Below are 12610 nucleotides of genomic sequence, written 5' to 3' on the forward strand. Positions count from 1 at the left end.
GCATTCCTAGAGTTGCAAGCCTAAATAATAATAACACTAATGCTCACCATACACGCCAATCACATGTAACATATGCTCAAGTTGCAGCAACTAATACTTCTTCACAAGACAACAACAATAATTCAGACCTTTCAAATAAACTTACAGAATTCCTCAACGAATTTAAAAATATGTTTGCACAATTGATAAACCAAAACAGCATGATACTAAGCATGCTTACAACAGTGATAAATAGAACGTCGTAATGGCTAACTCACTTAGAATAGCAGAGTGGAACGCAAATGGTCTAACAAACCATGTGCAAGAAATTATACTATTTCTAAAATTAAACAAAATAGATATCCTACTTATATCTGAGAGTCACACAACTGAGAGGTCTTTTATAAAAATTCCACACTACTCTGTCTATTACGCAAACCATCCAGATGGAACAGCCCATGCTGGTTCAGTTGTAATAATCCGTACAGCTATAAAACACTATGAACTTGCTCCATATATCACCAACAAAATTCAGAGTAGTATCATAAAAGTACAAGCGCTCACCTTCCCATTAACAATAGCTTCTATCTACAGCCCACCACGCCATACCATCAATCTGGAGGAATACAGAGAGTTTTTTGAACAACTTGGTTCACATTTCCTAGTGGCAGGGGACTGGAATGCAAAACATACAACCTGGGGAGCAAGACTGATATCTCCAAAAGGCAGAAATCTATTAAAGATCATACAAGATAATAACCTGAAATACCTAACAACTGGTACCCCCACATACTGGCCCACTGATAACAACAAAATTCCTGATCTGCTAGACTTTGCTATAACTAAGGGAATACCTGAAATACACAGCGACATCACCCCCAGTTTTGATCTACATTCGGACCACAGTCCCATCTTGATTACTTTAAGTACCAATATAATTTGGAAAACTCTTGCACCAAGGCTATGTTCCAGTAACACGAATTGGATTCAATTCAAAGAAGAAATCAATGAAAAAATATCTCTCGACATTCGACTCAAACACAAAAACGATATTGAAGAAGCTGTAAAATATCTAACGGAACAAATACAACAAGCCGCTTGGAAAGCTACTCCTGAAAAGGAAAAAACCATTGATGAAAGGTATAGTATACCCCTCCATACTAGAACACTAGTAGAAGAAAGAAGAAGAGCCCGTCGCAAATGGCAAAGAACAAGAAACGCGATAGATAAAACAAATCTAAACAGGCTCACACACAGACTTCATTCCGCTATCCAAACAGCCAAAAACGAATCTTTTGAAAGATATGTCACAAACCTTTCTCTTGACGACAACTCTCTTTGGAAAGCCACAAAGAAATTCAAAAGGCCGGTAGTAATGAAATCACCAATTCGGCAAAATGATGGAACCTGGGCTCGATCAGATATAGAAAAATCCAACAGATTTGCAGAACATCTATCAACCGTCTTCTCAGCCCCACAGGCCAATGATATTAACGACGGGAAAATTAGAGACTTCCTTAATGCACCCTGTCAGCTATCATTACCACTAAAATACTTCTCACCAAACGAAGTCCTTAACGAAATCAACCTGCTTAACCCTCATAAAGCTCCAGGATTTGACCTTATAACTGGCGAAATCTTAAAAAAACTCCCAAGAAAAGGTGTCGTCTTAATAACCATCATTTTTAATAGCCTCCTGAGACTATGCTATTTTCCAGTACAATGGAAGTATGCACAAATTATAATGATACCTAAACCTGGTAAACCTCTAACTGAAGCCAGTTCGTACAGACCAATAAGTCTCCTTCCGACTTTATCAAAAGTCTTCGAAAGGTTAATCCTTAACAGAATAGAAACAATAATACCTATAGAAAACCTTATCCCAGATCATCAGTTTGGTTTTCGGTCAAATCACTCAACCATACAACAGTGCCATAGATTAGTCAACAAAATAAAAGAGAGCCTAGAAGGGAAACAAATCTGTCTATCAGCATTCCTCGATATACAGCAAGCATTTGATAGAGTGTGGCATGAGGGTCTTCTCTTTAAAATAAAAGCTCAGCTAACTGACCAAATCTACCTCCTCCTTAAATCATACTTGTCCGACAGATACTTCCAAGTTAAATTCGAAGGTGCTCTATCCAACTACCACCAAATAAAATCCGGAGTACCTCAAGGCAGTGTACTTGGCCCATTCCTTTATCAAATCTTCACTGCTGATATTCCTATTACCGAAAATACACTAATGGCAACATTTGCGGATGACACTGGTATACTAGCATCAGACATCAACGAAATATTAGCATTTAACAAATTGCAAAATCATCTCAATGAACTAGAAGACTGGCTTAAATGCTGGAAAATAAACGTCAACACAAACAAGTCTTGTCAAGTAAATTTCACAAATCGAAGAATTAGATGTCCACAACTACAACTAAATAATTCACCTATACCTATAAAAACAGAAGTAAAGTACCTGGGTCTTCATCTAGATGAAAAACTTACTTGGAAATCACATATTGCAGCCAAACGACGACACCTCGACCTAAAAGTTAAAAATATGAGCTGGCTAATCAACAGAAGATCGCAACTTTCATTAGAAAACAAACTGACCATCTATAAAACAATACTCAAACCAGTGTGGACATACGGAATTGAGCTGTGGGGCTGTAGCAAACCATCCAACACCAAGATACTACAGACATTCCAGTCAAAAACTATTCGTATGTTAGCTAAAGCCCCATGGTATGTGTCAAACCAAACCCTTCATGCAGACCTCAACATCCCCTTCATCAATGATGTGATTGCCGACCACTCCAGAAGATACATGAATCGCAGCGCAGACCATCCAAACCATCTCATAGACGAATTGTTCAGCCCCCCACTGGTTGACAGACGTCTAAAAAGACTTTGGCCAGAAGATCTAGCTGCTAGGTAAATTCCAGAGAGTCGTCAATGGACGACACCTGTCACAAGCCAAGAACATACAACATATTTACTTATTACTGTATTGAAGTAGATTGTAAATTAGCAATAAATAAATAAATAAAAAAAAAAAAAAAAACGCACAAACACTCCAAGATCCGTATTTTTGTGCCATATTTTTTTATTTATTAAATCCTAAACAAAAACACCATATACAAACTTCACGAACTGTCATAACGTTAACCATACATAAATAATATTATATGACGTTGACCCCCCAACTACACTAGCGCCACCAAGCGGGAGCAACGGCGTACATAGCTGCCATTGGTCGTTGATGCATTTTATATTTTGATCTTTCATTTGTTTTATGTCAGGTAGTGTTATTTCAATTTTCTTTTTATATACCTATTTATTTTCTTTTAATCTTTATTTCAACCACACGATACAAAATAGTAATTAGTTACGAAATAACAAGTCTCCAGAGGCGAGTATCTGATAGTAGAAATATATTCACTCAGAAACACTTAAGAGAGTGTAAACCAAATAAATATTATGTCTAAGGAATAAAACCAAAAAAGGAACCAAATAATAGGATGTCTAAGGAAGTCATCTGGAAAAGGATGTGAGATTAGATGGTAAAGTTCGTATAGGTATAAATCATGTGTAAGACAAATAATAGCATATCTGGTAAAAATGAGACGTCAGAAATGAAAGCTTTTAATTCAGTTTCTGGAAAAACGCCAAGAGACCGAATACCAAATAACCAAATAAGAGATCTTTGTAAAATACAGAATATGGTAGGCTGGGGAAAAGAGAAAAATGGAAATGGAACCAGCATATTACACGAATTCATAATTGTAGTGAGAGACTAGACAGAATATATTTATTTATCATCAACAGACATCAGACCACCAGGAAGAACAAATCTTTAAAAGATGCCGAGGTAGCTAGCAGTCAACATCACAAATACAATAACAGTCATAAGATCAAATAAGAACAGGCCCAAGGCCTAATATAAGACAAATAAGAAGAAGAAGAAACAAACAAAGGGTAAAAGGTACTATTGGCAATATTTTCTGTCGACGTAATGAAATTTTATTTGTGACCAGAACGGTTTCTGCAATAAATGCCAAAGGTGTAAAGCTACATTTGTCTTTAGTTTTCTTGTGATCCCTATGCGTTCTAAATGTTAGTAATGACCATGGCATTTTTGTGCAATGAATGCCAAAGGTGTAAAGCTACATTTGTCTTTAGTTTTCTTGTGATCCCTATGAGTTCTGAATGTTAGTAATGACCATGGCAGTTTTTAGTTTGTGTACAAACAGTTGATCGAAGTAGAACTTTAGTTGTCATATTAAACCACTAGGTTATCGAGGCAGGAAACGTGTCGTCTTTCCGCCATTCTTACCAAGCGCCTTCCCTCTAATTAACAACTGAAGTAAATAAAAAAATATTTTCTTTATCATTATCATTTGTCTTGAAGAAAAAGATTTTGCTGTGGCATGACTTACTGCAGATACTGTGAGAACTCGCAGGTTGCTAATTTATTGTAGGTAAATAACTAATATTAATTAATTCTCTCATAAGTTTAAGTTTTTTAATGGAAATTAACCACAATTTTAGTTCAAAATACGTTTATTTTAAAAGTGTGAAACGCTATTTTAATATGTATTTTAAAGATGTTACGAGTTGTTTGAAACACCAACATAGTTTTTACATTTTTATTCTATTAAGCACTAGGTAAACATAGGCAAAATATATAACAGGATTATAAAGATTTGTTTAAAAATATATTTGTTTGGAATTTTACATCTCTTAATATTAATATTTCTCAAATACTATTTAGTTAACTTTGAGATCTCTCCATTACAGAGTCTATTTTTGAAATCATTACGTAAAATTACCGTTTTCACATTTACATTATGTCATAAGGGCCGTTAGTGGCATCATTCAGTGGAGTTTTTGATAAATACGACAATTAAACTAATATAATAGAGCTAGGATGTTCTATATAGTAAACTCAGGGGGACTGGAAACAATTCTCCGGAGAAACCCAGAGGAGTATTTTGTATGATAGAAGAAAAAAGGCAAGGAGGAGAGGTAGACCAATTAGCAATAGTTGCAGAACGTGAAGAATTTAAAAGCCATAAAGATCGGTGGGGAGCAGTGGAGGGATGTCACGAATGGGAGAGGAGACTGGAGATGAATCGCGGAAGATACCAAAACCCACCACAGGTTGTGACGCCAAGCTTGATGATTATAAGAACTTAACTAACAAGAACGTAAGCTTTGTGGTTGATATCAATTTATAGTAGTCTTCTTCTTTAGGTACCGTCTCCTCTAAGGAGTTTGGTAATCATCACAGCTATTTTCACTTTTGAGATTGCAGCTCTGAACAAGTCGACGGAACTGCAATTATACCACTTTCTCAGATTGTTGAGCCAGGAGATGCATCTTTTTCCAATACTTCGTTTTCCTTGTATTTTTCCCTGCATTATGGTTTGTAGCAACATATGTTTATCCCCTCTTATATATATGGCCGAGATATTGTAACTTTCTTATCTTAATCGTATTCATGATTTCCATTTCCTTTGTCATCTTTCTGAGTACCTCAACATTTGTTATTCGGTCTTAACTTATTTTTAATATTCTTCGGTAGGTCCACATCTCGAATGCTTCAAGTGGATCGCTCACCTCTTTCTTTAAGGTCCAGGCCTCCACCCCATACACATATGAACGTAATATTCTTGTTTTGAGTTGCAAACTAAGGTCTCTACTGCATAATACTTTTCTCATCTTATTAAATGTTGCTCTAGCTTGTTCAATTCTCATTTTTATTTCTTCTGTATACTCGTTATTTTCATTAATAATTGTACCAAGATATCTGCATTTTTTTACTTTTTCTATTGGAACCCCTCTTATGTTTAAAATGTCTTGTTGTTGTGTTTTGGAAATTGTCATAAGTTTTGTTTTATTAGCATTAAGCGTTAGTTCGCTTTCCTCACTAGCATTTACTACATTATCTAAAAGTGTCTGTAGATCTTGTATATTCTCTGAAATTAGTATAGTATCATCGGCATATCTGATATTGTTGATGGGTTTGCCGTTGACTTTTATTCCAATTGTTACATTTTCGAGTGATTTTTTAATTATTTCTTCCGAATATAGATTGAACAATAAAGGGGAGAGTATGCAACCTTGCCTTACGCCTCTTTTTATCCCTACTTCCTCCGAAAGTTCTTTGCCTACTCTGACTTTTGCTGTTTGGTTAAAGTAGAGATGAGTTATTATTCTTAAGTCTTTTTTGTCAATGTGTTTATCTTTAAGTAACTGTATAAGACGGTTGTGTCGGATCTTATCGAACGCTTTATTGTAATCAATAAAATAAACATAGAGTGGTTGGTTTACATCCATACATCTTTGCATGAGGACGTTAAATCCAAATAATGCCTCTCGTGTACCCACGGCATTCCTAAATCCAAATTGGGTTTCAGTGATGTCTTGTTCTACTTTTCTGAAAACTCTTAAATGGATAATTTTTAAGAATATTTTTAGTGTGTGACTTATTAAACTAATTATACGGTGGTCATTACATTCCTTTGCATTATGGTTTTTTGGTAATGTAATAAATGTTGATTTGAGCCAATCTCTCGGAATAATACCCTTATTATATATAGTATTATATAAGTCTACTAATATAATACATTGATCTGATCTTCTGATATTAATTTAATTATTTCAGTTGGAATTGTGTCAGGCCCCGCAGTTTTATTAGATTTTGCCAGATTTATTGCATGTATTATTTCATCCTTAGTTATATTTGGACCTATATCATGTTCCTCGCAGTCGTTCATGCTATCTTGTTATGTCCTGTCATCTTCAAACAATTCTTGTACGTATTCTCTCCATCTGTTTAGTTTGCCTTTGATATCATATAATATTTTACCATTCGTATCAACCACGGTGTTACTATTGTTAGACCGTCTTATACCTGCTAATTCTTTAATTTTTTTGTGCAATTCAAAACTGTCATGATTTCTCTAGAGTTCTTCTATTTCTAAACATTTGTCGTTGTACCACTTCTCTTTAGCTGCCCGTATTTTTATCCTGATCTCCTTGTGTGTGGCTTTGTATTCGTTTACATTTTTGTTTTTGTATGATCTTCTTTTGTCCATTAGTTGCCGGACCTCATCTGTCATCCATGGAGTCTTAGCTTCATCGATTTTGTGACTACTCAGCGTATCTTTAATTGGCATCATTAATGTGTTCTTAAATGTTTCCCATTTTTCGTTGGAATCTTCTATTATTTATAGTAGTAATGGGACGTAATTTGTCTACCGGTGATTTAATCAAGGTGATTTAGAAATCACCGATAATTACCGTTCCCTGCTGACTTCCCTGGTGAAATATGGAGTATTTAATGTTATTATCTACTGATATTTCCCTTTTTAAAATAATAAATTTAAAATAATGTCATTAAATGTATGGAATAACAGTTTATAAAAATTATGGTAAAGTTTTACAGTTAATTTTTACTTTTATTTAAAGAGGAAGCGTTATCAAGAAAGTTTTATAGTGATTTAAATATTACTATTACTACTTACATTTTACAGTACTTACATAAAAAAGGGTGATCACGTTTACCGTTTAATACTACTGTTATTCAAAAATCACCGTCACTGATCACGGCGTGATTTAAAAATCATCACGTTCAAAATCACTAATTTGTAGAGTTTAATTTACTCATAGTAAATTTTATTAATATGCCACAAGAAATTAGCTTCATAACAATATTCATTTATTCAATATTTCTAATTGGTAACGTGAGACTATTTTGAAACCACTGACATAGAAGACGTCTTTCGATAAGTAAATGTGAAAACGTAGATATACATTAATCGTTATGTATAGGCGGTGACGTCATTATAAAAATCATACCGGTAAAAAACGAAACAGATTTTAAAACCAAAAATGATTGCATCATAAAACCATTAGGTACTCTTTGCGTATAGTACCTTATGATATAATATCGTACCTGTTCGCCATTACATGGTTATTAGTACATAGGTTATTTTTCTTTTTAACCGTTTGTACCGCCAATTTTTTAATCATGACATCATCGTCTTTTATAGCATAAAACCTAAAGTGTATAATACTAAATTTCGTTAGGATTACTTAAAATTATCAGTCGCTTAAAAATTCATTCAGATGAACAAAAGTAGACTAAACTAACTAAAATAGTCACTAGGCCCCTACATTATCTAGTTCTATATTGTCAGCAGGTACGCGCGGATATGTGTGTACAGTAAAATTATTTTTCCCACAATTGTAGTTGCACGTCATCAACAAAAAACTAAACTGTCATAGATTTACAGAGTAGTGAAATTTCAATTAGAAATCATTTTGAAAATTACACAAATATTTAAGAGGATTGCTAAAAAATTGAAAATTGTGACCCGATTTTTTTGGTAGTGATAGAAATATTTTTATTAGGTGTTGTTTTTGTATTTCTAATATTACGAGAATGTGTTGAGATCTGATTTACCTAAATCGGTCCCATAAAAAAATATTGCCTTGGTATAGCAGCGAAAAATACCTTATTAGAAGGGCATATCTGGATTGTTTTTGCAAAATGTATCCGAAATATTATAGCTTTCGAGATTGATAGTTCGCGGTTCTTCTACATTCCTTTGAGGACCTCTGCATTTGTTACTTGGTCAGTCCACGTAATCTTTAGCATTTTCCGATATATGTATATCTCAAATTCTTTCAATTTTCTACATATATCTTCGTTCAAGGTCCAAGATTCAACACCATACAAAAGGACAAAAGGTTGTAGCTTTTGAAGATGGCTCTCACTCGGTTAAAGGTGGATCTCATTGTTGTTGGCGAATTCTTCATTTATTATAAACTCGAGGTGGTTGTAATGCGTCACACTTTCTACTGGGGTTTGATTGGCGTAAAGTTGACTTACTGTTATCTTTTTCTTGTTGAATTATCATGAGCTTTGACTTTTTTACGTTTATATTGAGTCAATTTTGTTAATTTTCAAATCTAGGTTGTCTGCAAATATTATGGTGTAATCTGCATATCTGATGTTGTTTAACCGGTACCCGTTAAGTAGAATGCTTTTTTCAATTTTGTGTAAAGCTTCGCTGAATATTATTTCAGAGCAGAAACTGAAGATTAGAGAAGACAAAATACAGCATTGTTTCACCCCACTCATAATTTTTAAGTATTCGGTGTGTTCACCTTCAATTCTGAGATTTACGGTCTGATCCCAGTAAAGATTTCTAATTATTTTCAAATCTTGGTTTTTAATTCCTGCTTTGGTAATTGCACTTTCTTGTATATTACGCTTTCTTGTCGCAACTGACGTCTCTGCGTCTCTGGAATAAGACTTATATTGAAAACAACCGTACCAACAGCATTTATGAACCTGAACTGGTTGGATGAAATTTGACTTTTAGACAGCTTAAAAATTCTCTTATACATTATCTTTAGGAACAGTTTAAGGAAATAAGTCGTGAGGCCTGTCGTAAGGTATTTTTCGCCTTTCTTGGTGTCTTGGTGGTGATTTTTTGGAAATACAATAAACTTAGTCTTAGTAAATTTATCTTCACGAAAACTTATCTGCACGAATTAGAAGAATTTCTGATTGACAATGGCCTTACGCAAGGGGATCCCGCCCCTTTTTTGTTAAACTTTGCCTTGGAATATGCAGTAACAAAAGCACAGCCATATCTGACCCTATTTGAAATTGGGGCCAAGAAAATTGGTCTTAAGGTCAACAAGGATAAGACTAAGTACATAGTAGTTATAAAGAACTCAAGACCAAGAGTAATACAAAATATATTTATAAAAATGAATACGACTTCGAAGTGGTTAAAGAATTCAAATACTTGAGAGATTATTATTAAATTTATGAAGAGGATGTGCAAGCTAGGGTCATTACAGAAAACAAAATCATATTATTCATTAGAAAGTCCAAGAATACACTCAAGAGTAGAAAAAATAAGAGTTGATAAAGCCATGGTTCATCCCACAATTACGTAAGGACGCTGCGAGACATGGACGCTGAATCAGCTTGAAACAACAAAATGACTGGTATTGGAAAAACAGATACTACGGACTATCTCTGAGCCTTGTAGGGACCAAACAACAGGTAAATGGAGAAGAAGATATCAGTAACTCCAAACACTCTATAAAGATGCAATTATAGTACGTTACATCAAGCAAACCAAATAAGGTAGTGGGACCTGTAATGAGATCGAGTGACAAAATACTTCTCAATATAACATTTTACGAAATGCTCAATGGTAGAAGGTGAAATGGTTGCCAAGGAAGAAATGGAAGGATGCGGTAGCAACCGATTTACATAAAATTGGCGTACAAAAATGTAAGATAACTTAACATGACCGGCAGCAGTAGAAGAAAATAGCAAACGCGGCCAAGACTCACGTAGAGTTAAAGAGTCGATGATGATGAGGATGATGATATATCCTCTATATATATCCTACTTTATATAATATCTAACTGTATTGTTTTTTTTTTCTCCTAAATATTCAAGAAAATCTCAATCAATAATTTGCTATAGATTTAAATCTAACTATTTTATTAATTAAAATAAATTATTTATACATTTTATGTTTCGTCAAGAATGCATGACATACAGCTAAATATTTATTATTTTTCAAAATTTCCTAGGCACCTATTATGTCGATTATGATGTAATTCTCTATCTAAGGTCGCGAAAGCATACGATTGAACTGTTCATTAATGACGTGCAACCGATGTAGGAAAACTGGTATATCAGATTACTCAAACCTTACTGGCTTCTGCTTGACTGATTTTATTCTCCGAATTTTCTCTAGTTTTATTGTCTCTTATACTTCCAAGTGAAATAGAATCTGACCTTATACTATTACTCCTCTGTGGAAAAGGCACTCCTTTTAAAATAAATTGTATTTCATCTAACGTCTTTCCTTTTGTTTCTGGAATGTACCATTGTGCAAATATTGCCGTTAGAATACAGGAGAAAGCAAATATGTAAAACGGCAGATCGTATCCATAAGCTCCAGACAATCTCTGATATATTTCTACTGACATCCAAGCAAAAAGTACGTAGGCACAATCAGCTATGGTCATACCCATGGCTTTTAACTTAGCAGGGAAGAGCTCAGCAGTCATAACAATAGGAATAATACCAAGGCCGAATTTGAAAACAGCCGCATATATCATCACAGCAACTACCGGTATCCAAGATATACCAGAAGTATTATATCCAACATTCTTCAATGTGAAGTAAATAGCTAAAATCAACAAAGATACACCAGTTAATAAACTGGATATCGTAAGTAAAGATTTGCGTCCAAATTTGTCTACTATAACATCAGCTATAGTTGCAGCTATCAGCATAAGTGCTGCAAAAAGTATCCCAGCTACTTCAGAGCTTAAATATGCAGACTCTGCCGCATGTAAAATTTCGTGTAAATTCATTAACATTACGCTTATACTACTAAAGTGTTGAGCAGCATTTAGCACTACCATTATAATCACCGCCTTACGATTGCTTGCAGTCAGGATGAGATCCTTTGGCCTTCCTTTCTCCTTTTCTTGCCTGTTAATGGCATCTGTTATTTCTTTTAACTCCTGGTCGACGTCTTCTCTTCCTCGCAACCTTTGCAAATGTCGTTTTGCTTTCTCCTTTTCACCCTTAGCAATTAAATAGTACGGACTATCAGGCACAAAGGGAAAGCTGACTAATTGTATTATAACTAGAACAGAGCCTATTATACTTGGTACATAGAAAGGTACATAAGGCGCTACTGCATAGATCACAAGAATTCCTAATAACATCATAACGTATATAATGCCGGCCAAAAAACCTCTTATTCTCTTGTCGGCGATTTCAGCGATATACATCGGTGCAGCAACAAATGCCACGTCTCCTGACAGTCCTACCATAAATCTTGCAATATAAAGATATAATGATCTGTCAGCTATGGCGATTAATATCCATGAAATAAGAGCTATGGCCGCTGATATGATGATTGAGCCCTTTCGACCGATGGTATCCACAGCAAATATGGTGACCTGAAAAATAAAAGACAAAACTTAAATAAAATATAAAAACGAATTTTAAAAAGTTAACATATATTTTAAACTGCATAATGTGACATATTATCAAAATATTTGGACCAACGCAACGTAGGAAACTGAGAAAGAGAACTTTCTATCAAAATCTACATAAATTTTCTAGGTTAATGTCTACAGTTAAAACATTAGGAGACTTCAAAGCTAAATGCTCGAGGATGTGAGCCCTTCTTGTCCGGTTTTACTTACTATCTTCTGTTAATAGAGCTACGAACTTATCTAGTCTTTATATGTTGGCCAAGATTTGCTACTTGGGTCTTTTATGCTTTCATCAATGGAACGCATCATATCTTATTATCTTTCGCAGTTAAAGTGGTTCTCTAGCTCAGAAAAACTAGTTTTGGCTTTTTATACCATTGTATTTATCACCCTAACTTGTTGGAGTTCTCTGTACAGGAAGTTTACAGTGATATATCGGGGTGCATTTACCGCTTCTCGTAGACTGTTATGGGCTGCTTGTATTCTTATTTTGTTTGTGTTACTTATATGTACCCATGCGAGAGATGCATATGTATAGATGCACTATACAGTAGTATCATGCTGTTTA

General features: G+C 34.5%; 1 protein-coding gene across 1 annotated transcript in view; it reads right to left on the bottom strand.

The window, feature by feature from the left end:
- Positions 1-4546: 4546 nt before the first annotated feature.
- Positions 4547-12610, bottom strand: part of LOC140441433 (facilitated trehalose transporter Tret1-like) — a 153133-nt gene continuing 145069 nt past the window's right edge. The window contains exon 5 of the mRNA XM_072532162.1: positions 4547-12003. Within this exon, the coding sequence (XP_072388263.1) occupies positions 10729-12003 (1275 nt within the window). The 3' untranslated portion in view covers positions 4547-10728. The remainder of the gene's footprint in view (positions 12004-12610) is intronic.

Source organism: Diabrotica undecimpunctata, chromosome 5 (assembly GCF_040954645.1).
Source record: "Diabrotica undecimpunctata isolate CICGRU chromosome 5, icDiaUnde3, whole genome shotgun sequence".
Classification (NCBI taxonomy): domain Eukaryota; kingdom Metazoa; phylum Arthropoda; class Insecta; order Coleoptera; family Chrysomelidae; genus Diabrotica; species Diabrotica undecimpunctata.